Source organism: Elgaria multicarinata, chromosome 4, assembly GCF_023053635.1.
Source record: "Elgaria multicarinata webbii isolate HBS135686 ecotype San Diego chromosome 4, rElgMul1.1.pri, whole genome shotgun sequence".
Taxonomy (NCBI): domain Eukaryota; kingdom Metazoa; phylum Chordata; class Lepidosauria; order Squamata; family Anguidae; genus Elgaria; species Elgaria multicarinata.
In genome coordinates this window covers 96,977,231-97,004,607 of record NC_086174.1, presented here as the reverse complement: position 1 = coordinate 97,004,607, position 27,377 = coordinate 96,977,231, and the positions used below count along the sequence as shown (strand labels likewise).

General features: G+C 39.5%; 1 protein-coding gene across 1 annotated transcript in view; it reads left to right on the top strand.

Moving 5' to 3' along the window:
• Window positions 1-27,377, top strand: part of GRIK2 (glutamate ionotropic receptor kainate type subunit 2) — a 531,656-nt gene that overhangs the window by 331,094 nt on the left and 173,185 nt on the right. The window contains exon 11 of the mRNA XM_063124850.1: window positions 12,100-12,323. Coding sequence (XP_062980920.1) covers window positions 12,100-12,323 — 224 coding nt within the window. The remainder of the gene's footprint in view (window positions 1-12,099; window positions 12,324-27,377) is intronic.

Below are 27,377 nucleotides of genomic sequence, written 5' to 3'. Positions count from 1 at the left end.
AATTTTATATTTTTACATCTATCTTTAGGACTCAGCACAAAGTGAGGTTAAAGTTATGTCAAGAATCAGATGAGCTTATTTCTTTTTCTATTGTATCTATCTTAAGTCACTTCCAAATGATTAGTTTAGATTTCTTAATACATTTCAAATACGAACTGGTCTTCTTGTACCACAATTCTGGCAGCAAAATCTAGATAATCTTATTCAGCTGGTGGAAACCCATTTGTCTGCCTACGTCTTTATGTAAAGCAGAAATAAAAACTGCAGGGCTGCAATTTATTTCTGTACAGAAAATAGCATAGCAAACTGGGAAAGAAAACTACTTAGAATGTCTTTTGCTGAAATGTACGACATTCACTTTCCTTTTCTATTTCATGCACTGATGTTCAGTTAAGCTATAGTAGATTTACAGCATACGATGTTGTACAAAGCAATACATGCTAAAGATGTTGCAAGCCAAAGATAACAAATCTGTGTTACTGTTTTCTTGAATAAATCAAGTCAGCTTGAACAACTTAGATAATACAAAATCTGTTGGACTTCCTTTGCAGACATCCACTTCAGAATCTGTTGGCAATTTACTCATTTAACTGGCCCATAAAGAAGAATAAATACTTCTCTTTTGAAAAGTCTGTGGCTATAGAGCATCAGTAATTTTGAATCCTCAGAGTTTAAGCTGAGTGGCCAACTCAGCCTCCTTGCTGAAAAGTAAACACCAAGTTTGCATACAAGCAACAAATTCAGATACTATAAGAGGTCTTTGGGTCAATTTCTTATGTATGAAAATGTTGACCCAGTGTGCAGTAGCTGTGAATATTGTGTGTATTTCTGATTGCCACAGCTCAAAAAGGACATTGTAGAACTTGAAAAAGGGCAACCCAAGTGATCAGGGGGCTAAAGGTCCTTCCAGGTAATGAATGGCTACAAAGATAAGCTTTTTTATTAACTAAGGCTGCAATCCTATGGACCCTTATTTGGGGGTCAGCTCCTTTAAACTCAATGGGATTTACTTTTGAGCAGACTTGTATAACATCACACATGATAGGGCTTTGTTAAAATTGTGCATGGAGCATCCAATGAAATGGATTGGTGAGAGATTCCAGTTAGACCAATCAAAGTACTTAGATCATACAATTGGTGTAATTTGCTTCCACAACACTTAATGATAACGTCTACATGAAACCACTGGGTGGGGTCATCTGGAGTTTTGGAGTGTGCTGTCATTGGTATGCTGATATGATGCAACTATACTTCTTTTCATCTTCATCAGGTGAGGCTGTGGATCAGTGCCAATGGACTAGATGAAGGCTAATAAGCTGAAACTCAATCCAGACAAGACTGAGATGCTATTAGTGGGTGATTCTTCTGACTGACTAGATGGTGTTCATCCTGTTCTGGATGGGGTTTCACTCTCCCTGAGGGACAGATTTGTAGCTTGAGGGTTTTCTTTGAGCCCTCTTTGTCACCTGAGGCTCAAGTGTCCTCAGTGGCATGAAGTGCCTTTTACCCACTTTGGGTGATGGACAAGCTATGACCCTATCTGTCAGGGATAACCTGGTTTCAGTAATCTATGCTCCGGTAACATCCAAGTCAGATTACTGCAAGGTGTTCTACATGGGTCTGCCCTTCAAAACTATTGAGAAGCTGCAGTTTGCAAAAATAAAATAAAATGCAGCAGCCATAAGGATGGGTGACTGAGCGATGTTCGAAATTGCTGGATTCTCTGAACATTATCTTACCACCTGTCTTGCCATCTGTATATTCAGGCATTGCTCACTTTGTGCGAATGGGAAACTTGTACATCTTGAGCAGCCATCAATTGGAAGATTTATGCAGATCGCCCAGAATTTGCTCAAATTTCCTAATTTGCACAGATTCCCTCCATAGACTAAAGCAGGGCTGAGGAAATGTGTGCAAATTAGGAAATTCATGCAAATTAGGAAATTTGAGCAAATCAAACTGGGAATCATGAATGAGAGAAAAAAACCATGAGCATATGTTCGATAATTTGCAAATATTTTTGGCGGACGTGTGCTCACGTTCACATCCAGAGCTTTGAACACGGCATCCCTAGGTCTAGGGTTGGCGAACTCACCTGCACCAGGCTTAGGGGCACTCACCCCATCGGTGCTGCCATCCGTCCCTGCTTGCAGGGCTGCATGAGCCTCTTCTGAGGCTCGGCTTGGCCCACCGAGTGCTTGGCAGCCACCCACCCACATGCCGAAACTGCACACTTCCCCCTTTCTGCATCAGTGGCAGCCTTAAAGGCCCCATTGACACAAGGGTTAAAGGCTCTGGCATAGGGTGGAGTGGGGAATGCACAATTTACAGAGGCTTTGTTGTCCCTTCCACCTGCATCCACTTGTGATCTCCCCCCAAATTCTCTCAAAAATTTGTGGGGATATCCCAAGTGGATGCAGGAGGAAGAGAGAACCCGAGAGCTCTCCATTCTGTAAACAGAGCTCCATTCATTGAATTCTAAATCAAAGTCAGTGATTGGCATAGGGCTGGTGATTTTCCAGAACGGAGATTGACAGCAGGTTGTGAACTTTCAAAAACAGGACGACTGATTCTGCAGATGCCTGATTCTTTTTTAAAAAAATGTATTTATTTAATTTTTTAAAAGATTGTGCAAAACAGTGGGTATCTCTGTCAGTACAGATTCTCTTGCTTTTCCTGGAAAACAGACGTGGTTTTGAACAGTCAGTAAAAAATACAGAGCTCATAGGTATGCCTTGCATCCCAAAGGAATTCTTTATACAACATAGGCTTCTCCTCTGACTGTACTGTGTCTGTCACAATGATGGGCATTTTTCTAGCTTATAATATTGTGACCTAGCTGAGAATCCTTGTCTAAATCCAGATAAATTGCTTGTGGAATATATTCCTTTGCATTTGCATTTCTTTCATTTTTTCTTATGTTTATGCTTTTAATATTTGTACATTGCCTACAACACAGATAAGTGCTTTATTAAATTTTATTAAAAAATAAGGTTCAAGCAAGCAAGTGTGCTTGTCTATTTATACTGCGAGTTTTAATATAGGAATACTAACACTGGATATGTAAAATCCCTGCTGGCACCTTCATTATACATTTGTGGTAGGAGTTTATTGTTCATAATTTTTAAAAGGTAGATTTTCTAGCAGGTAAGTGAAAATATTTGTGCAGTAAATTAAAGTCATATATATTATGGAAATTTACATACAACATATGGATGTGTTGGGTTTTTTTTTTTTAAGTATCTCACTGTGGACTTAAGATAAATATGAAATAAAAAAGAAGCCAACATATAAATAGGAATACTTAAAATATTATTACCAAGAAATGGAATATAGCATTGTATTCTGATTTTTCTATTACAGAAAAACAATACATTAACCAACATTTCATTAAACAGTAATTTCAAATATTACCAACAAATTTCAATTCCATATTCTCTTTTCAAAAGGTGGGATCCAGATTTAGTCATCCTTAGATTAGACCCATTAAAATCAATGGAACTTAATTCATTCTTCTTTGAAGATTCTAGTCTCATGATGACTAAGTCTGGATCCAACTTTCTGTTAGCAGATTTCACATTCATCAAAAATATTCTATGTATATTTTTAATCTGTTACAAATTTGTATCAAAATTGTTTTTGCATTATGCTATTTTTAAGTGTGTCAGTGTCAATATCACAATAAAAATATAGGAATAAGTCATGCAGATGTTCTGCTTTAATATGTAAATCACCAGTAGGAGCAAAAAAGGCAGGAAATATTTTGACATTACACTTGCAGCCAGAGGCATCAGTGTGAGTTTTGCACCCATTTCCCAGCCATATTGTTTATTTATTTTATTTATTATTAAAACATTTGTATCCCACCCTATATCACTAGGATCTCAGGGCTGCATGCATATAAAATCAGAACAATGTAAACATAAATATACAGTTTAAAAATTATTAAATTGTTAACATATTAAAACCAGTAGAAAAAATTAAAAGCAATAAAAACAAAACAATTTAAACTATGTGTGAACATGGAGAATTTAGCCCTCAAAATCTTTGATAAAGAGCTATGTTTAACTTGGCACTGAAATGAAGCCAGTGTAGGTGCCAGTCAGGCCTCCAAGGGGAGGGTATTACATGACCGGGTGCTCCCTCAAGTACCGAGGTCCCAAGCCATTTAGGGCTTTAAAAGTCATTGCCAACACCTTGACTTGTATAGGCAAGCAATGCAATTCCTTTAAGACTGATGTTATATGGTCTTTATAGGATGTTCCAGTGAGGAGTCTAGCTGCTGCATTTTACACTAGCTGCAACTTTTGAGTCTTCTTCAAGGGCAGCCCCATATAGAGTGCATTGTAATAGTGTAATTGGGAAGTTACCAGTGCATGGACTACTTTCACTAGGTTGTCCCTGTCCAGGAAAGGCTATAGCTGGTGGATCAGCGAAAGCTGACCCCAATTACTCCGAGCCACTGAGTCCACCTGGGCCTCCAGTGACAAGCATGAATCTAGGAGTAGTTCCAAGCTATACACCTGCTCCTTCAGAAGGAGTGCATCCAGAATAGGTCACTAACCCAATTCCCGGACTTAGGAACCACCAGTCCACAGAGCTTCCATCTTATCAGGATTTGCTTAAGACAATCTGCCATGTGACACAGGAATATTATATTGACCCTGTTTAGATGACAAGCTAAGCCATGGTGGTTTAGCATTTTGAGGTAAACTTTATGGCTTAGTGTGCTGTGTGAACCATTCCTAACCATAGTGGCTACATAACCATGGTTTAAACATGATCACTAACCATTTGCTGCAAAATGGTTAGTGGCCTAACCATGGTTTAGCATGCTGTCTGAGCAGGCCCACTGTAGGTTTTCCTGTGCTTGTTGGAAAATACTAATGATATGGATCCCAGATAGAGAAACTCACAAACACGAAGGACCTGATCCATGAAAGGTTATATTGGTGATATACTAAAGTGTTGGTGGAATCCTTTTGCAGCTCAACAAACTTTCAGCACCCCCCATACTTTGGTTCATTTTCTGCTAGTTTGCTCTTCTTCTGCAGAGAATTGGACCTGCTAGCAGATTTTTGGTGTCCTTTCGTTTGTACAAATTATTGCCACAATTTGTGCAAATTACATAAATTGCTCAAATGGCAACTGTAATTTGCACAAATCTCTTATTTGCACAAATTATGGCGAGGAAAAAACAAATGTTATAAAAGTCTTCAGAATTCAGTGAAAGCCTGTAGCTTAGCTTGTAAATACAAGCTGAGTCGAGGGTGCCATAGAACTCTTGCAATCCCCAAAACGGCCAAATTTCATGGGGACGGACACCCCTATGATACACTGGAGGGGTGGGAAACTTGCTCTGGGGGATTTTAACACATCTGAGTTCCCTCAAAATCTGTTCTGCATGTAAAGTTTATTTATTTGCTTTATGTAAACAATTATTACCACCCTGCATGTGCTTATGCACCACTGAAGGCAGCCAACAACAATTAAAATCATCATAAAATATAGTAAAATCCCCTCCACAAACCACAGTCCTCTCTCTCTCTCTACCATGAATCATTGCTTTAATGGCGCAGCCCAAGATTATAAGCAATGTTCTCTACCCTGAAGGCCGGACATAAAAACTTATTCCTTCCTTCATTACTGTTTAGTGCTAAAGCAGCTTTGCAGGCAACCTCCTTCTCCTGTCATCTCCTCCCACTCTAGGCCAGGGCAATGCAATGGTCTTTGAGTCTTTCAGTACTGGTTGCCTGCCTCACATTTTTCCAGTACCATTTCTACACACACACAGACACACACACACACACACACACACACCATTCCATCTGGCATAGAATGTTATTTATTTATTTATCTGTATTATTTATTAATAATATGTATATTCTGCTTAATATAAATACAATTTATATTAAAGTAGTATAAAGTAATATAAATACAATTTATATTAAAGTACTCAAAGAGTACTTATCAATGGAACCTTCTCAAACTGGGGAGAGGCAATGAGTGGGGTACCGCAGGGCTCAGTCCTGGGCCCAGTGCTCTTCAACATTTTCATTAATGACTTGGACGAGGAGGTGCAGGGAATGCTGATCAAATTTGCAGATGACACAAAATTGGGTGGGATAGCTAATACCCTGGAAGACAGAAACAAACTTCAAAGTGATCTTGATAGGCTGGAGTGCTGGGCTGAAAACAACAGAATGAAATTTAATAGGGATAAATGCCAAGTTCTACATTTAGGAAATAGAAACCAAAGGCACAGTTACAAGATGGGCGATACTTGGCTCAGCAATACTACAAGCGAGAAGGATCTTGGAATTGTTGTAGATTGCAAGCTGAATATGAGCCAACAGTGTGATATGGCTGCAAGAAAGGCAAATGCTATTTTGGGCTGCATTAATAGAAATATAGCTTCCAAATCACGTGAGGTACTGGTTCCTCTCTATTCGGCCCTGGTTAGGCCTCATCTAGAGTATTGCGTCCACTTCTGGGCTCCACAATTCAAGAAGGACGCAGACAAGCTGGAGCGTGTTCAGAGGAGGGCAACCAGGATGATCAGGGGTCTGGAAACAAAGCCCTATGAAGAAAGACTGAAAGAACTGGGCATGTTTAGCCTGGAGAAGAGAAGATTGAGGGGAGACATGATAGCACTCTTCAAATACTTAAAAGGTTGTCACACCGAGGAGGGCCAGGATCTCTTCTCGATCCTCCCAGAGTGCAGGACACGGAATAATGGGCTCAAGTTAAAGGAAGCCGGATTCCAGCTGGACATCAGGAAAAACTTCCTGACTGTTAGAACAGTACGACAATGGAATCAGTTGCCTGGTGAGGTTGTGGGCTCTCCCACACAAGAGGCCTTCAAGAGGCAGCTGGACAACCATCTGTCAGGGATGCTTTAGGGTGGATTCCTGCATTGAGCAGGGGGTTGGACTCGATGGCCTTGTAAGCCCCTTTCAACTCTGCTATTCTATGATTCTATGAATTTGTAAAAAAAATTACATTAAATTTACTATTTGAAATACTAGACAGTAATTATGAGCCAAATATGCCTATTTACTATATCTTGTGTGTAGTTGTCTAGACATCTTCTTCAATGAAACCCAAGAAACACAAGATGACGACGACGACGATAATTATGATAATAATAAGCTTGCATAAGGCTACCAAGTGAGGTTGTGCCAGAGGCTTCTTGATTCATAATTCAGTCTCTTAGCCATTATGCTATAAATAGAATAGGACATTCATGGCTGGCTGAAACAATGGCCTTAAACTGTTTTTAAGGATGTGCAAAGTAAAACAGAGCCAACTGGTTAAACTTGACTTGTTCCATTGGTGAGCTGGGCCCACCTGTAGCCATCCACGATGAAAGGCAAGAAGCTGCAGAAACACATCAGTATCCCATGGGCAAGCTCATTCTGGCTCAGGGTCCTGGGAATAGTTCACTGCCATGTAAATAGAGGCACACCTCTAATATGGCAGCTGTTTCAAAAGAGTCAGAAGTATGGACTATGAGGGAGTCTAAATGATAACCAATGGTTGTGTACATTTTGAGCAGAAATAAATGGAGGTCACATTAGTTTGGTAGAGGCTCAGCTTAGGCATGTGCAAAGGTGGCTCTAACTACTAACCTGAAGCAACATTGGACCTGGACAGTACCAGAGTAAGAAGCCACCTGTATGCTCCATATAAGCAGCTGGGAGCACTCTAGGAGAAGGACAGAAAAACAAATATAATGAATACATGCAATGTAATGTGCAGTCAGATGAGTGCTTCTGCCTACCATCATAAGTACATAATCTATGGATTGTGCTACAGAGATAGAAGTTACCCTCTTGTTAAAAATGATGGCATTGATTGCACCCTTTAAACCTGTTAAAACTGCAAGGAGATTGCTGCTTGTATTTCATAAACAAAAGCTGTTAGAAGCAATAGTTGAACATATTTGGTGAGAGGCAGTACCTCGCAGGTGAAAAGCCTTTACATTGTTTAAACTCTACTTTCACTATTTTGTGGGGGGATGCTTCATGTATGTGGGTGTGGGTGTGGGTGGGTGTGCGCGCACATAGTACATTCCTATACTGCCCAATAGCCAAAGCTATTTGGGCAGTATAGAAGTTTATCACAACCATTGATAACTTTGTAAAACGAAGAGGGCTTATTAAGTCAGAACACAAACCATTTTTATATTTTGAGGCTGCAGACACTTTAACCTGCCAAAGCATTATGCATGCTAACAGAAGTCTAAATCAAAATGTCAGCCCAGGTATGATTCAAATTAATTAACTGTCTAGTGAAAAATTACAATCTTGCACCTAAGTATAGAGGAACTCTCAGAACACTGTCATTTATGTTACATTTCCAAGTAAAAGAAAATCCCTGAAAAATTCATATATACCAGACAGACATGTTGTTTAATTATAAAATGCCACCCTTCAAAGTAAAAAATAATAATCTCAAGACATCTTCCGGATTATTTATTTATTGGTAATTTTATATGATTTAGACTAGACACAGTCTTTTGTTTAAGGCAGACCTCTATAATTTGTTACCCACCAAGCCAAATATAGGCCACTAGCCATGTATGGTAGCCAATCATGGGTCACAAAGAACATCTTGTTTTCGTACCCTGTCTGGGACTGCAAACAAGGTAACTTACAAGATACTGGAGGATAACTTTCTGACTTGTTTATGAAGAAATTAGCAAAAACAACAACAAACAAACAAAAACAAAAACTGGAGGGCCTCAGGATGGGGAAGGCTGAGAAAGAATAAGAAACAGCAGGAGAGATGCCTGTTATTTGAAATCTCAGAGCTGCAGTGCAGATGGAACCTTGTGGGAGAGGACAAATACAGGTGGGCACAATTCTCATCAGAGTCTCAGGGCAGATGTTGTTGACAAGTAGATTGGTAGATGCCTTTTCTGTGGTTACATTAAATATAAGATTTCAGCTGGTCAGAATGGAACTTGACAGCACACATGTGCTGTTTAGTTTATCAAATATTTTTATTAACCATTACTGGGAATGTGTTCCAAGCTAATGTGCATAATGACTTAATGGTGCTGGAAAATTGTTTATTTATTTATTACATATTTCTACTGCCCAACAGCCAAGGCTCTCTGGGCAGTTCACAATTTCCCTGCTCCAAGGCCAAAAAACTTACAGCAGAAGTCAGAGGCAGAAATGGCAACGGGTGTTCCCAGGACTTGGCAAAGCATCTTTTCCTGCCAGGACTGAAGGTTGGACTACTTGCCCTGGAACCTCTAACCAGAATGGATCTGCATGGCATCTTCACAAAGGAGTAACCCCTTTTGGAGAACCTGCTCCTGCCTTTGCCTCTTGTTTTTCCTGCTCCAGTGTAAGCTCTTTGGCCTTGAGGCAAGGAACATAAGAAGCTGCCTTTTACTTTGTCAGAACATTGGCCTGTCTAGCTCAGTATTGTCTACACCAGCCTTCTCCCTCTTGCTGCTATCCTGGCACGGAGCGATGGGATCTCAGCTTGAAGGGACTTGTAGCCCAAAACGTCTGGAGGGATCCAGTTGAAGAAGCAGTTGTATGTGTTACAACTGCCATGTAAGGCTTCAGTTGTGTAAATGGCTGCTGCTCCACGTGGCGGCACTGAAGACAAGTAGAGCAGCTTGCAACTTGAATCATGTCCATCGCTTGGTGAGCTTACAACAATTTCTGGCCATGCCTTAGACTATTTATCACTATGATGTGGTTTATTGTACTGTTACATGGATGGATGAATCAGGCTACGTCTAGTCCATTTGAGTTGCACATGGATTTAATCATAAATCTGTTCTGTTCAGTCCAATCTCTGCATCAGTCTGCTTCTGTGTGTGTGTTTTTAAAAAATTCACAACATGTAAATCAAAATTTAATAGGAGAGGTTGGTCTCATAGCACATGCAGCAAAGATTTCATAGACTGCTGCAAACTACAAAATATTGTGGTGCGTAGTTTAGTTCAAGCCAATGTAACTTTTTCCTGTCTTTTTCTTTTCGAGATTTACAGAATTGAGGTAAATTAAAATAGGTTATCCCATCAAATGACTATTTTTGGAGCTAGATGTTTCCAGCATGCAATGCTATTTTTCTACATTTTGTCGTTCATCATTGAATTTTAGCGCAATCCCATATTAAACATTTTAAAATCATATTGCTCTCAGTAAGAAAAGAAATCAGTACATCCTTAACTCTTCCACTGCAGTCCAAGGGACTTTAAAGTACTAAAGTGTCATTTATTTATTTTTACTAAGGGGCTTTCAGAAGGGAAATATAAAAAGTGTTAGAACTGACGAAGTTATAAAGAATGCCACACATCTTATGTATGTCTTTCTGTACTAGAAAACTAGTTTGCTTTTTGTGTTACTTTGCTAAGGCAGCTAACAACAATAATAAAAAAGCAGTATATCAGTACAACATACCATAAAGGCAATAATAAAATTAAAATAACACAATAAAGCCATCCCAGCCAAATAATAATAATAATAATAATAATAATAATAATAATAATAATATAACAGCATGGTGACAGCCAGTGTTTTCCTTTAAAATAACCAAATGTCAACTGCCTACACATCATGGCTCTGTGATGAAAATGCTCTGTCTGATGTGCCCATCTAGTGTACCACAGATGGCAGAGGGATCCACAGAAAGGCCTCAGAGGTTGATCTTGGTGCACAGGCAGGGCCAACGTCAACCTGCTGAGGGCCCTCACCCAGGCAAAGACCTACTGACAAGCACACCCTGGGTCGATTTCAGCTAGTGACAGTGTTGGCGAGAAGGTAGACTGAGGGAGGTGACTTGCCAAGGACCCTCAAAAACCAGGGGTTGGCACTGTGCACACGTAGATACAAAAAAGACAGGTCTTAAGATATCCAATCTAAGAGTTATTCCTACAGGAAAACTGAATAACCACCGGATTTTGTTATTAGTCTGTTTGAAAACGAGTGACTGTATTTTATCAACATTCAAAACTACAGTTGATGTTGTAAAGTCAATGGACAATCCTTTTCTTTAATTTCTGGGAGATTGACGTAAAGTAGAAGTGGGGTGTGGGAAATGGTTATCTCGAATGTACAAATTTTTACCTGATTTACATTTCTGGTTTTTTTTAATAAAAAGTCTAAACATCATATACAAATTAAACTTGAAAAGTGATTAGAGAGCTCCTCTAAGAATATGAAAATGCCCTGTGTGATGCGGAGAGGAGTAACAGCAATTTCTCACTTTGCTTTCAAAATTCCTTGGAATTCCAAGTGTCTTTCATCACCATCATCATCATCATCATCATCATCATCATCAGTAAAAACAACAACAGCCCACTACTCAGTGCATACCTGATTGCATAGTTCTCTGTATTGATTAAGGTTCAAACTTTAAAATTATTTATTATTGCATTTATATCCCGCCTTTTCCCCTCCAAGGAACCCAAGGTGGCGTACATAATCCTCCTCCTCTCCATTTTATCCTCACAACAACAACCCTGTGAGGTAGGCTGGGCTGAGAGTCTGTGACTGGCCCAAAGTCACCCAGTGGGTTTCCATGACTGAGTGGGTACTAGAACCTGGATCTCCCAACTTCCAGTCCAGCACTTTAGCCACTGCGCCACACTGGCTCTCACAAATTATCTATTTGTGTTTATTTAATAAAATGGAGAATAAGCTTTCTTGTTTGAAATCCATTATCTTTTGCTTTGGGGATTTCCCCCACAGCATATTTTTAAAGAGAAAAACAAAACAAAACTTAAGCAACTTTCAAACCGAGTGTAAGTTATAAATGAGATGTTAAAAAGAATTTCACAAATAGTAACTTTCTTTCATACACACGACAGTGTTCAAAACTCTTGGGGGCAGCGTAGCAGTATAAATCAACATCTTTACTGGAGGAGGAGCAGCAGTAACAGCAGCAGCAGAGCTTTAAATTTCAGCTTAATTGGGTACCAAGACAGGGCTCTCCAAGTGTAAAGTCTGTGTTTTGTTTAATTTGATTGCTTGCTTCTGCCTTCTGCTTTTGACTTATGGCCTATTTCTCTCTCTCTCTCTCTCTTTCTCTCCCTCCCTCTCTCTCTCTTCCCCCCCCCCTTGCAAACAGAAAGCTGACCTTGCTGTTGCGCCACTGGCAATTACGTACGTTCGAGAGACGGTCATCGACTTTTCCAAGCCCTTTATGACTCTTGGAATAAGTATTTTGTACCGCAAGCCCAATGGTACAAACCCGGGCGTCTTCTCCTTCCTGAATCCTCTCTCCCCTGATATCTGGATGTATATTCTGCTGGCTTACTTGGGTGTCAGTTGTGTGCTCTTTGTCATAGCCAGGTAACATGTCAAACCTTTTGTGATTTTTTTGGCAATTGTTACCTTTTCCCCTCTCAAGAATAATTGTCAAAAGTCACAAATTCTTCCTTACTTTCTTATTGTCATTTGCTAATCTGTGGTGTGTGGAGGAAAAGTCTGTCTTTTAAAGGGCTCTCGCCCTTAATTGCAGTGTCCTCCACTGCCATGCCACATGGCCGTCGACATGCTGGTTATGTCCCTAAGCTTTTAACAGGTTAGTAAATGGAAGAATTTTGTAGGATATAAGAGATTGATTTCTCAATTCCCTCCCCCATCGTTTTTCTTTTTTGATAAACATTGAAGAGTGTTCCATCCCCCCTTTCATATTGTAATGGACAGATATGGCATTATATTAAAAGGAAATAGGGATTCAGAAGAGGTGGAATTGAACTCTTGACCCTCATGAATCTTATTTGGGTGTCCTAAACTATATAATTAATATTGTATGGAGTGGGAGAGTAGGGCTATATCCACTGGCCCAATGCCCAACATTATGTCTCCTACCACCCTATCCTACCTCATCCCACCCAGGTGTTAGGGAAAATTCTGAAGATGGAAGCCTGCACTACATACATAGGCTTCCTCATGTTTTAGAACAGTATTGACAATACTGGGCTAGATGGACCAATGGTATGACTCAATATAAAGCAGCTTCATATGTTCCTAACCCTGATTATGCAACATTCTAACTAATGGGAGGGGCCTATGGCAGGAGAGGGGAGGGCCAGCAGGCATGGCCCCACTCCACACAATGGTAATTGTATGACTTAGAATACCCAAATACTATTTCAAAACCGCAGTTCAAAGGCACAAAAGTATTTGATGTATGAATCCCAGATTAACTGGGTTTTGAGATCCTGGTACCTCATAGCCACATTTATAAAACTGTAGATTAAAAAAATCTGTTCAGTGTTGTTTCTGTCAACTTAATGGGCACAAACTGTTTGAGTTTGGTTTTTTTAAATCATGGTACAGTTCTAGGAGTGGGTGGGGTAGGCATTTTTTTAAAAAATAAAAAACTATATAAAGCTAGATATCCAAAGTGAGGAAATTACTGTCAGAGGGAAATGCTAAAACAGCTCCAGGAAGAGCATTGATTTCCTTCCAAGGACCTTCATTTGTGTGTTTATGTGTATGTCCTTATTGAGCTGAGATAGGTACTCCAATCCAGTAAGTCTGTGCATATGCATCCAATACATGGAGTTCCTATGTGAACAAGACCTGTTCCATAGACTTCAGTTACATGTGCTCTAGAGCTTCTCTTGATTCTTGGATCAGAGCAAGAGGCTGCTATTCTGAACAAAGTCATGTTGTTTCAAATTATATTGACCCCACTGGAATTTGGTTTAGCAGTGGGCCTAGAGAGTCCAGCCTACAACTCTTCTGTCAATGGAGGCTGAATGCCTGCCCATTGGATTGGATAGCTCCTGGTTGAAATTGAACGTGCATAAATGAAGCAACCTTCTTGTTGCTTCCTTGTTGCAAGCTGTTGATTCTGAAGACATCTTCCTAAGCATTCTTCTTTGTTCTTTTCATGTATTCACTCTCTGCTAGTGGGCAAGAGAGCATGGCACCAGCTCAAAACATACTAGCCATTGTTTTGTTTTCGTGACCATAAGGAAGCATGACTTAAGGAGTCTCATTTTGACCATAGTTTGAGAACTGTTTTATTAAACCCACAGTCAAATGTGATTAATTGTAGACTGTAACAAATGGGTCAGAAAGATGGGCATATAAAGTGAAACTGCCTTGCTGTTCTTTGCAAGATTATCAAAGCTGTCTGTTCTCCCTGACCTCATCCTTTTTCTTTTTTTTACCTTTGCACAGACTCCCTCTTGCAACCTTAGATATTCTATTTATTTCTCTGTTCAACATGAGTTCTACCAGTAATTCTCTTATCTTATCCTACAATTGATGTCCAGAGTTCCATCTTATTCCTTTGATACTGCTTTTGCTGTTTTCTAAGATATGGTATTGTTCTTCAGGCAAACGGTGAACAAGTTTTGACATTAGTGATAATTGTGACTCATCTATACATAAAATATATGAACAAAATTATTGAGAAACAGAATGAGTTTACACATGTACACCACAGACAATGATTTCTTGCAGTTCTTTAGGGATAACAAGCATGTTGATCCAGGTATGTTATAGACATGGTATAGTCGGATTTTCAGAAAGATTTTTCAATCAATCAATGTACCTTTATTGGCATAAAACAACCACAAACTATACAAAAACATCATGACATCCTCCAGACAAACTAGTATTCTTACATTGTGCAATTCAGCCTGCTAGTATAGTAGACAGTACTAATCTCCCTGCTGACTATTCCACTATGCCTCTGGGTGTAGCTCCCAGTCTTTGATAGGTCATTACATAATGGGCAAATAATGCAACATTTTCAAGCATTCCCCCCTCCCCTCCGCAGTTAATAGGGTCCGTAGAGCATCAGACCCCGCAGATCCTTGACAATTTAATAAGATCTTTTCCAGATATCTCTGCTGTTGGGATACGTGGAGAGGGCAGTGTAAAAATATATGTTCATGAGTAGAAAGATTTTTAATACATTCACCAACAAGCTTTTAAATAAAGTGCTGGGCTAAGAGAAAAAGCTTTCTTGTGCATTGGTAACCCATTAGAACAGAGACACAAATAATACAGCCTGTGGGCCGTGCCCCAAGCCCTGTCTGGTGGTGCTCCCACTCCACCGAAAAGCAGAGGCATCAGCAAAAACAAAAGCAAAATAAACATGGATCAGTTCCTTCCGGAAGTCTCTAGGAAGGGAGCATCTATGGCAGGAATCATAGAGTCCTCAGATAGTGTTTCCCTAATTGCCTTCTGGAACATGATCTGCCACAGACTGAGAGCACAGTGTACTGTTGGTGTCTCTGCTTTACTGCTGTTAATAGCAGTAGTAAAACAGCAATCAAGTCAGAGTGGCCAGGGTGGGGTGAGGGCTACAACATCCTCCTTCAGCAACCCACACACAGCCTGGATCTCCTCTTTACTGCTGCTAATAGTGGCAGTAAAGCACTGATTGGATTGGGTGGCTGAGGCGAGGCAGGACAAGGACTTTGAATGGGTGCGTATGTTGCGTGTGGGAGTGAGTGTTGGACTGTGCATGTGCATGCCTCTGTATGTGTGCATCCACACACACATATGTGCCTCCTGGCACCCCTGTAGATCCCTGATACGACGCTCAGGGATGAAAAAGTTGTTCACCTCTCAGGTACAAGATAGTAGGCCAAGAGCAGATATTAGTCAATACAGTAGAGAAGTGGGTGGGTGGGGGTTCGCTATGAAGTCTATTAGGGCCAGAGCTATTATAATTTCCTCATAAATTCCATGAAGTATGGTAAATAATTATGTAGCACATGTTTTCAGATTACATTAAATTAAATTCAGGATGGTAAAATCCCAGACAGAAATTGAGCACTCCAAGAGTTATATCTACAGCAGAATGGCACATGAGATTCAATTTAAGAGCAAAAATACACTGAAAAGGCTTCAAATTTGTTGTGACTGCCCAGGACAAATACCTTGAGATCATAAATGAAAACTCACTGAAAATATAAGCTTACTCTCCTGTCCAGATTTAAAAGGCAAATTTAAATTTAGCAATAGGAAAGGGATGGAAAAGGAAACTATGTTACTTTGTTGTTACATATAATATGTTATATATGGTTCTCCCTGGTTTACAACAATATCTAAAATAGTGGTGGTCACCTGGGGCCGAAGAAGGTGCAGGAAAAGGCCAGTAAAATATGTAGGAAAATATTCTTCCATGGAACAAGGGCAGGAGAAGTCTTAAAGTGCAGCTTATAATTTCTTGTATTATATATGCAATGGAATGACTGAACAGAGAGTATTGAGTATAGTCTTTGGGCTGATTTGAGAGTATTTTCTTGTAAGACATGCCCTGGCTTGAGTGGAATTTGGCCTTGGCCTTCTGCACTCTTCCCCGGTACACCTCACATTGGAGAGAGGAAAGATACCAAGTAAATCATGAGATACTAATTTTATTTGAGCACAGGATCCCCTCTGACCTTGAGAGAGGGAATCTGCAGAACATATTTGATCTTGCAGGGCTCAGAATCATCCACATTTGAATAAATAGAGAATTTTCTTAGGCACTTTATGCCTTTTCACTGTAGTGAGGGCAGTAGAAAATGGAATATGTGAGTTGTTCTTGAATGTGATGTATAGCAGGTAAAATTGTGAGGACAAGTTTCATCCAAAGAGGCCACTGTGTCACACTCATTTTGCTGTGGGAACGTTTATCATATACTCCTTAAAAGGCATTAGGCTGGAATATTCCTCCATCAGAAGGCTGATGCCTTTGACTTTTGGAAGACGTTGCTTTGGATCCAACTCTTCGGGTTGGATCAAGATTTTGTCTCATGTCCCCCCCCCCCCCCCCGGTAGCAGTTCTTGAACAGAGTTCTGTTCAGGACTCTCCAGTCATCAGGAAGGCGGATGAGACAATTTCCACAAATTCCCCTCTCCCCTTGCAGTTCCCAGTACTACCTGCCATGTGGTTCTAGAGCAGTGGTTCTCAACCTGTGGGTCGCGACCCCTTTGGGAGTCGAACAACCCTTTCACAGGGGTCGCCTAAGACCATCGGAAAACACATATTTCCGATGGTTTTAGGAACCGAGCTACATAATTTTGCTACATAACAGTAGCAAAATTACAGTTATGAAGTAGCAACGAAAATAATTTTATGGTTGGGGGTCACCACAACATGAGGAACTGTATTAAAGGGTCGTGGCATTAGGAAGGTTGAGAACCACTGTTCTAGAGGATCCTCAAACCTTGTAGAACAGACGTTTGGAGGGCATAGCAGGATGCACAGGGAGTGGGGAATGGAAAAAAGGGCTCTTCCCCATGCTCTATCAGCAGAAGTGGTCTGCTGCATCACAGCCTTTGCAGACAGAAGGAACTCTTATGCTCACGAAAGGCGGGGTCTAGATCTAAGCCCTTATAAAGAGCCAGTGGTCTTTATGTTGAAATTTTTTAAAAAACATTGCTGTAGATTTCAGTGGAATGTTTAATGTATAAAAGCATATTTCTGAGGTGAATTTGTAAAGAAATGTGTGTGCATGCACACAGCATTGTGTCCAAGAAAGAACATAGTGTTACAAGTCTACCATAGATGACCTATTTATCTGACTATCTAGGAGCAAAGTCACCACTCACTTTTCCCCACGGGACATTTCACTGCTTGTTGAACAATATTTTGAACCGTTTGATTGCAAAACAGGTTGTTTTCACTAATGTTATAGTGTGATGTTTTTTCTTATATAGGAAACACATTTTCCTGAGAGTTGAAGCACTCCCCCCACCCCCACCCCCAGTTTCTGTCTTTACTTAGAAATATTCACTTGTTCCCACTCACTGAGTATGACGAACATTAGTTGTCCATAACCAGTACTGTGTTTTAAAGGGCCATTTTTGAATGTTTCCTATTTTAAATGTCTTGCCATGTTCTGTCAGATGTTGAAAGCATCATCCTAATCATAAACCATTCTAATTACATCCTTGTGAGCATCTAGCTTTTGTTTAGATATGAAGCTGAGTTAAAGTGTCTGTTATATAATAAGGTTTGCATGCATATTTCAAAGTACTGATAAAATGGTGCAGCTTACTTTGTACAAGTAAATGTTCAACATTCATGTACAGAAACAAGCTGTAGGACTGGAGTTTTCTTCTCCAAAATGAGAGGCAATGCTTAATTAAATCCCAGTCTATGCTAATATCATCAACCAACTGGTATCAAATTTTATGAGAAAGAAGTGTTATAACCCAAACAGCATTATGATTTTAAGATGAATATTGAAAATATATAATGTTCTGCCAAGGATTCTGCTTGATGCTGGGACAGATTATTTAATGCTCAAGCACAGTAGTGGACTGTAAGTGGTTTTCATACTGATGCAGTGTTCAATATAGTGGATTTAGAATAATGTGTGAAGTTAAGGTCAGTTGTGTTCTACATATGTATAAGCTGTCATATGCCATGAAAACAGGATTTTCCCTGCTTCCAAACTGCTTATTTGCCTTTAGTTACAGTCTCATATAATAGTTTTATATTGCTGTAATCACAAAATAATGTACTTCTGCCTGTGAGTGAGTCCTGTAATTATGTTTTGCTCCCACAAGAAAGCACTTCTCTGTGTGTGTGTGTGTGTGCGCAACATTTTGTAGTTATAGTTAGACCTGTGCCAACATACATCTTATAAGTACTTCTTTTTGTGTGTTTTTATTTATGCACAAGGCTTTACCTTTTTAGACTTTTCAGTTAATAGTGATAGATTGTTTTTTACAGGTTTATAAAACATCAGATTATGGAGACTACTAGGCTTTAGAAGCGGAGAACAGTTATATAATAGGTACAGTATACGAGTATATAGTCTGTGTTTGATCTTGTGGTACTGTTTCTGTACCTTGAATGAATGGCCTAAAATTTATACTTTGAAAAGTGAGCATGCCACTGGAGAAACTGTGACATAAGGAAATTTGATTATTCTCCATATGAAATCTTAAATTATTATTTTTTACATACATAGATTCATTATACTTATTTGTAACTGTGCATTATTTTATTTTATTTTTATTTACTTAGAATCATTTTAAGACACTTCCAAGGGTAGAAATTTCCCAAGGTTGCATACAAGATAAAAACAATACAACACAATAAAGTTCAATGAAACCATTGATTATAAATAAACTCTACAAATTAAAAAAAGGCCAGAGAAAAGAGCAAAAACAACAAAGAGTCTTGTGGCACCTTAAAGACTAACATTCCCCACCCCACCCCACAGCATATGTATTTGTGGTGTATTGCCCAGTTCTTCAAATGCCTTGAGTGTTATGGAGTGTGTCAGGTGTATACAGTACCTATGGTGGTGAGGCAAGGGAAGGGAGGTAGAAAATTGCAAATAGTCAGGTCAGAAGGAAACTAAATGAAGAAAGTACTGAGAGTGACAATCACATTATTAACCCTAGTCATTCAATGTACAGTTACTGCTATTAACACAAACATTCTGGCACTAGGTAAGTCAGTTAGCAAAGAAGGGGCCTGATGAATCCCTGATGGAAGCTCATTCCAGAGGTGCGGCATCACTACTGAAAAGTACCAACCTAACTTCTCTTGGCAGTGGGCAAGTGAGAAGGGCCTCAGTTCTGTGTTTACATGTAACAACAGCCCATGGTTCACAACTCATGGGTTCTCTTTCTGGGTTGTTTGTGCTTAAGAAAACAATGTGGTTTTTTTGTGGGTTTTTTGTGCAGCTGGGTTCTCACATTATGACAACCCAGAATTTAGCAACCCTTGGCATACTTAAACCACAGGTTAGTGTTAAATGGGAACCAAGTCATGGTTTCACAATTTTATTTATTTATTTATTTATTACATTTTTATATTGCCCAATAGCCGAAGCTCTCTGGGCAGTTCACAAAAATTAAAACCATAATAAAACAACCAACAGGTTAAAAACACAAATACAAAATACAGTATAAAAAGCACAATCAGGATAAAACCACGCAGCAAAATTGATGTAAGATTAAAATACAGAGCTAGAACAGTAAAATTTAAATTTAAGTTAAAATTAAGTGTCTATACACAAAAGTGTATAGAAATAAGTTTCCTTAAAAAAGAAATAATATGTGGAGGTGAAAACTTTCTGACTTCTTTCAATATTAATTTTCCAATTTATCCCAAATGGAAAAATCACAGTTCACCTTGCATCATTATATTTTGTGTGATAATACATTTTCCAAAGCTTTTCACTGATAAAAAAAAGTTAGTAAAAATAATATAATTTTAATAATTTGCCTGCTGATTTTACTGGTTCTCTCAGGAATTCTCCTCTGGTAAATCATATTTTCACATAAGGAGTCATGCAGCCTGGATTTCTTGCCATTTCTGTGTTTTCCTGACCCACTGATCACTTCCTTAAGCTCTTCATGATGGGCCCTAAATCATTTAAGCTACTTTTAGCCAAAGGAAGGTCATAGCAAAGAGAAAGATCTCCTTTTTTCTCTCTCCTCATTTTTCTACTAGCGAAATAGGATCTTGCTATGCTTGACGCCCCCCCCCCCCAATCTGTATACAAGTCAACAAGGCCTTGACATTATTCCTTGACTCCTACTAGGCATATTGCAGCACTAAAGAGTGTTCAGGGAAAGAAAAAAGTCATTGTTGGCATTTTTGCCACCTTCAGAGAAATGTTTTAGGTGATCAAATTTGCAGCCTTAGAATAAAGCACAATGTTTTGAATAACCAATTTCAATTCTGACTTGGCTTCAGGGAGGTTAACATTTTCTAGTTTTAAAGGAACTATTTCTTTTAAAGAAATAACCAGTTTGGGGGATAAGTGCCTGCATCTAATTCTAAAGGATTTATGGCTGCATGTAAAATCAGCACCTTGTGAGTAATTAATTATCCAATTGGATTATGAGTTAGAATGTGTTGGTAAGGTGCTTATATGATTTTCTGGTGGAAGATCTTAGTTCCTAAACCGCTTAGCCAAAGAGGGATCAAAGTAGGAACTTTTCCCTTTGCTGAAATCAAGGGTAATTAGTGGGTCTACTGCTTGGATTTGAAATTGCTTTAAATAGTTCCAGATCTGAGTTCCAGCCTGCCATTCATAGTGGTTTCCTGCAATTGGTTGATTACTTAATTCCATTTTGTATAGATGCAGAATTTGAAAGCATGTAGCGTACACACCTTATTTCCAGAATTCCCTATGGGAACTTCCAGAATGTAATTACAGGTCAGCCTGTTTTGTTTTTGTTTTCTTTTACTTTGGGGGTCAAATAGAATGAACCAAGTTGCAGTCTATTGTGGTTCTTTTCGGCTTCTCTTTTTACAAAGGGCTTTGATGATGTTTTTGGCATTGAATCTCAGTACAAAACCTGCAGATCTTTTTGGTTGTATTACTGTCACACTGAGAAACCAGCATTGGAATCTCAGAAGTAAAGAGCTATGTGTATGGAAATGGAGCAAGGGAGGACTGGCCTGAAGATAGCGTAATCTCTACAACTAATTAAGGGTGTCCATATCCATCTCTTCAAAACTGACTAGCTTTGATAATTAAAATTTATAATGTGATGGCAAAGAGAAAGAAGAAAGCAGCAGGCTGCATCATGTCAGAGATGTGTGCCAAAACGTCTTCTGTGCCTGAGAGAGAAGGTGTAAAATATCTCCAAAAAGTTCATGACGCTTGCTGCCCTTAAATCAGTAGGGAAAAAGTGCAATTCATGAAATTCTAGCATATTCATCCCGAAGGTGAACAACACCAAGACCAGCATTCAGTAAAGCCGATAAGTAAACTACTCCCATAATACTAGAATTAAATATTGGATTTAAATAACTTCATACCTTCATGATCTTGGCCATTAAATTTCACCTCAGAGAATGAATTCCTAAATGCTTCAGGAAATTCATCAGATACCCATTTTGGTGGTCTCCAGGGAAGAGGGAGCTCCATAAGTTTAATTCTAGTTTTGCTTGCATTCTGTAGCTATTAGCCATTACAAAACCTTAGAGGGTAATTTTAAAACAAAGGCGAAGATATAAAAACACTCATACATCTGTCACACAATCCATTACTGAAGTAGCAACTCTTTTCATTATCCTGGAGTCATTACTGAAAACCAAGTGATCTATCTTTTGTAGAATGGACATTTCATTTAAAACGTATCTTTAAAAAGTCAGCAAGATGTTTTTCTCTGTCATTGGGCAGTCAGATACAATGGTAGAATTGTGGAGTTGGAAGGAACCACAAAGATCATTTAGTCTAACTGTCTGCAATGTGCAGGAAAACCAGCTAAACCATCCATGAATGGTGGCTATCCACCCTCTTCTTAAAAACCTCCAGTGATGGAGAATCCACAACCTCCATAGGTAGGCTGTTCCACTGTTGTACAAAACTTACCGTCAGGAAGTTTTTCCTTATATTTAATTGAAATCTAGGTAGCTTTAACTTATACCCAGTATTTTGGGTCCTAATTCCTGTGACAATAGAAAAATAGTTCTTGACCATCTTCTCTGTGGCACCCTTTTATGTACCAGAACACTGTTAACATGTCTCCCCTCAGTCTTCCTTTTTCCAGGCTGAACATCCAAAGTCCTCATAGGGCATGACCTTAACTACCTGTATAATAAATAGTGGGGGAAGATCCTCAGCTTAACCAGTCCCATAATAACAGACACATGACAGAAAAACTACACATTTAATATGAGCCCTGAAGGTATAGTGATTCTTTTTTCCTACTCAAAAGTAAGAATGGGCAAAGTAATCTGGATCAAAACTTAGTACAGGGATTAGGAGAGTTTTAACTTTTTGCCCCCCACAGCAGTTTGCATAAGAAAAAGAAAGATTTGTTTTCCTAATGCAAATTGCAGTTGTGGGCTATTGGGTCTGGATCAGTCCCACAATGGGTGGCAAAGGGTTAAAAAATCTCTCACCCCATTTTAGGAGTCTCAGTGTGGATCAGGTTCTCCACACTTACTTTGGGGTAGTAAAAAAAAAAGTGTGCGTGCTGGGAGGATTGCACACTTTCTGGAGGTTCTGGAAAGTGCATGACCCCTCCCCTGCCCATCTGGGCCTGAAAGGGCCCAGAGAATCTGCGCACTTTCCGGAGGCCCAGAAAACATGCTTTCCTACTTCCTGTGCATGTCAGGGCCGGAAAGGGCCTCTTAGTGCAAGCATTAAGAGGCCCTTTCCGGCCCTGATGGGTGCCAGGGAGGAGGAGGAGCAGGGAAAAGCCATTCTCCTCCCCCCACGGCTGATGGGGGGTGGGGCTTAAAGGCCCTTTTTAAGACCCCCATTGGCGGGGGATGGGGACTAATGCAATTTCCCCAAGGCTGGGGAAATCGCACATTTTTCACTTACCAAAGTGGAGAAAAGGGTAGAAGAAATTACTAGGATTTTTTAATATATTTTGGCATGTGTGAGAAATTTTTATGTATTTTTAATGTATTATCACACACCCCGGAACCAAATGTGACAATGAATGCAATTTGTGATTGGAAATCTGTACTTTTCCAGGCTTGCAATACATTCTCCAAAAGTACAAAATGCATTCATCATCATGTGCACATTTGAAAATGCACCCAAAACACTGTGTGCATTTCTAAAATATGCATAAACACACTTTAGTCAAGGGAGGCATGCATCCATTTGAGATTTTTTCCTGTAAACCTTCCCCATCCCTAAAACCATGCCTAAAGCTCTTAGATGTTGGGAAAAGAGGACATCTGTGGAAATGGACTTGACAGATCCATCAAATCTACATAGAGAGCAATCCTAAGGACCGTAGACTGCATCGTAGGCCTTAGCTAGACCTAAGGTTTATCCCGGGATCATCCTGGGGTCACCCCTGTTCATGTAAATGACACACAGAGGATCCCGGGAGCAGGCAGGGATGACCCTGGGACGATCCCGGGATAAACCTTAGGTCTAGCTAAGGCCTAAGATACCATCGGATGCTGCAGATCTCCTCCTCTGCGCCTGTAGCGAGAGTTACGAGCATGGAGAAGGAGGTGTGATTGTGGATCTTGTCTCCTGCACACCCTCCCCTCTTTCCTCCCAGCCACCATAGATGGAAAGCTTCCCTTATGAGGCTGCAACTCATAAGATAAGTTGGAGAGGGAGGAAAGGGGGCATCCTGAGGTGAGAGGAGAGGCTGGGAGATGCAGAATTCCATGGCCTCTCCGGTCCCCTCTCTGCCCACTGAAAGGTAAATTAGGCAGGCTCAGAGGCCCGATTAGCTGCTTTTTGGATTTCAAATGGAGAAATGGAGCTGAAACTGCCTTCGTTCTTCTCTTGCCCTGCCAGACTTTTGCCGGCAGCGCTTAGAACAGGCAGATAACTCCAAACCCTCATTGTGCTCTTGATACATTTGTGTTCCAAGTATTGTCATTGGCATCTTTATGGGAATGGCTTGGATTTCTATGAAGAATTGCAAAAGAAATCCCAAACAATGTTGCTTCTTATACTGTTTCAGGAGTAAACTGGAAGTATGACATAGACATTTTATTAGGGTGGATAATGTGCTTTTAAACTGAAGGATTTCTTGGTTTATATCTTGCAGTGGTAAGGTAACCTCTTCCATTCTTTAACAAAAACTATAGGTCACCAAGTTTATATCTAGTAACAAAACTAGTAATATCAATAATTGTCTGAAAACTAGATATTTCATGAAGTTAACAACTGAGATACACCAATTAAATATTGCAACAGGATTCCCATTAAACCATTACTTTCATGAAAGATCTAAAACTTTCATTCCCCAAAATTACTGGTTTCACAATGTGGCAGTAACATATAATCACGCTGGAAATTGTCTCTGTTCCTACATTTTTATGATTTTAGTCCAGAAGGATTGATTTTTCTTATAAGGTAGAAGGAAGAAGTGGTTATGTCAAAATGAATCAAGGGTCAGATAATATACTGATTTAGGACAAAGATGGCTTGTCTTGTCTTGTCTTGTCTTTAACTTGGATCTTGCTCTTATTGTAAGTTACTTTGTGTTCCTAGAAATGGAGTGGAAACTCAACTGGTAACAGTTGTCTTTTCATCAACTTGTAGGATTCTATACAATATGTCTGTATTTGTTTAGCACTGAATTTTGTTTCTGACCAGTCCAGTTATATAAAATAGACTTCTGTTGTACATCATTCTCCAAACTTTTTCTTCACCCCTTTTAGATTCTAATTCTACGTCATATGGGATAGTGTATAACAAAGCTGATAAGAATAATAAGTGATTTTCAGATACTGTTGAGTACAGCTATAGTAATATCTTTCCTGTGGATATGGCTGGCTTTTTAAATTATAACCTTGGCTGAACTGTCATTTTTCTCTTATTCCTAGAAGGCTTGATTTCTGTCCGCAACTTTAAAAAAATGACTAAGCTTACTGAAGTCATTACTTTGGTAGTCTTCCAAACTAGTTAACATTAATTTTCATAGTTATAAACCTGCTATGAAATGGTGGGTTTTTTAGAAACTAGATCTTAAACACCACATCATTCCTGTCCAACCTGCCCCCCACTACATCTGAGTATATGACACTTTTTAAAACTTTAATGTATTTATTCATTTAAATGTCCTTTTTTGGAGACTTTTCAGACTAGCTAAGTAACAAAGTTTTAAAATAACCTAGATTTTAATTGTGCTTCTCTATTTGTAAGAGAAACACACACACACACACACACACATAGTTCTACTTTTATATATAGAAACACACACACTCACAGTCCAGCATGGTGCGGTAGGCTGATAGCTTTTAATCAATTGATTAATAGCTTTTGTATCTGGTCTCTGGCCAGGGCAGTTAATAGGAATAGCCATGTCAAAGACCTCATCCTCTTACTCATACCAATATTTCATGTGCTTTTCTAAAGCAATTGATTGAATTTTCCACTTCTCCACACTCTGTCACCATCTATCACCACTTACCAAATATTAGAACTATATGAGTGTGTGCTGGAGAGGGACAGAAGTTCTGAAAAGTCTTGACTGCAGATTCTCGACTTCAAACAGTTTTAAATAACTTTATTTAAGCTGGTTTCAACCTTTAAAGCCTTAAATGGTTTGGGCCCAATTTACTTAAAGGCTGACTTCACCCATACCAGCCTTCCCACAATTTGAGGTCATCAAGAGGCTCTTCTCATTGCCCACCATCAAGGGTGGTTAGGTTGGTGAGAATAAGGGCGAGAGCCTTTTCAGCGGTGGCCCCAAACCATTGGAATCTGCTTCCATCAGGGGCTTGTCAGCCCCCTTCTTTGCCTGTTTTTAGGAAGGCTTAAAAGACCAATCTGTTTTCACTGGATTTCCCATAATCCATGGGCTGCAGGTTTTATTGGTATAATTCATTTTATAATGTTTTATAGTATTTTATGATATATTGATTGCATATTTGTATATTTTTGTATGGTTTTTTTTAATCTTGTATATTTCCTTGATAGGGCTTTACCCTTAAAGGTGGCCTAAAATAATTTTAAATAAATAAATACAAAATTGTTGATGAGTTGCTTTTGAGCCCCAAAAGGGATGCCAAGATGACTTGCAAATTAAAAACATCAACACAGTATCAGAAATAGATTAAAAACAAGAAAAAACACCTATCTTTTTAAAAACAGAGAATGGTATTGCATTTAAAACCATTCAAAAGCCATGCAGAAGAAAAAAAGATACAATGGCCTTCCTAAAATTGAACCAAGATGGACTTCTGCTAGGGAAGGAGTTCCGTAATCAGGCTTCTGCCACAGATAAGGTCCTGTCCCAAATTCCAGCAATCTTGGCTACCTTTGTGTCAGAACATACAGCGGGGATTCAGAGGAAGGTTTGAAACTAGGGCCTGGTTCATATGGGTGGAGGCAGTCTTTCAAATATCTTGGCTCCAAACCATTTAGGTCCTTTTAAGCGGAATCAGACTCAACATTAGGGCAAACTTAGGGGCAATGCCAAGAGCAAGGGCAAAAGTACGGAGTTACCACTGAAGTATGTGGTTTCCAGAAGAGAGGTCTGAGGCACAGCCAAGATTCAAACACATGAGAGCAGTCAAGTAGAAACACAGTCCAAAAGCAGGGTCAGGCAGGATTCCAGGGGCCAGTAGCACAGAGGTTCAAATGCAATGCAAGGTCATCTAAACAGAATACAAGGCACTAGGAGCTGATGTTGTTCCAACAGTAGCTAGTCTGAAGACTTACAAAATCAGAGCTTCTACTGCCCACCCAGGGCTCAGCTGCAGTTCGGTACAAGCCCTCTGGCCAAAGTTTAGGTGCAGCCTCTCATAGAAAACATTGCTGTAAGCTAAGTGGGAAGTGATTAAGACATGGATCACTGGGGCCAGATCCACCTTGTTCAGGAAGGCATGCAACTGGTGTGATAGTCAAAGCTGAGCACAACTGGAGCAATGCCAAATCTAGAAGCAACCCCAAGCTGTGAAGTTAATCCTTCAGAGGAAGTGAGATCCTATATAGAACAAGCTTTTAACCCAATCCAAAATTAGCTTGTCTA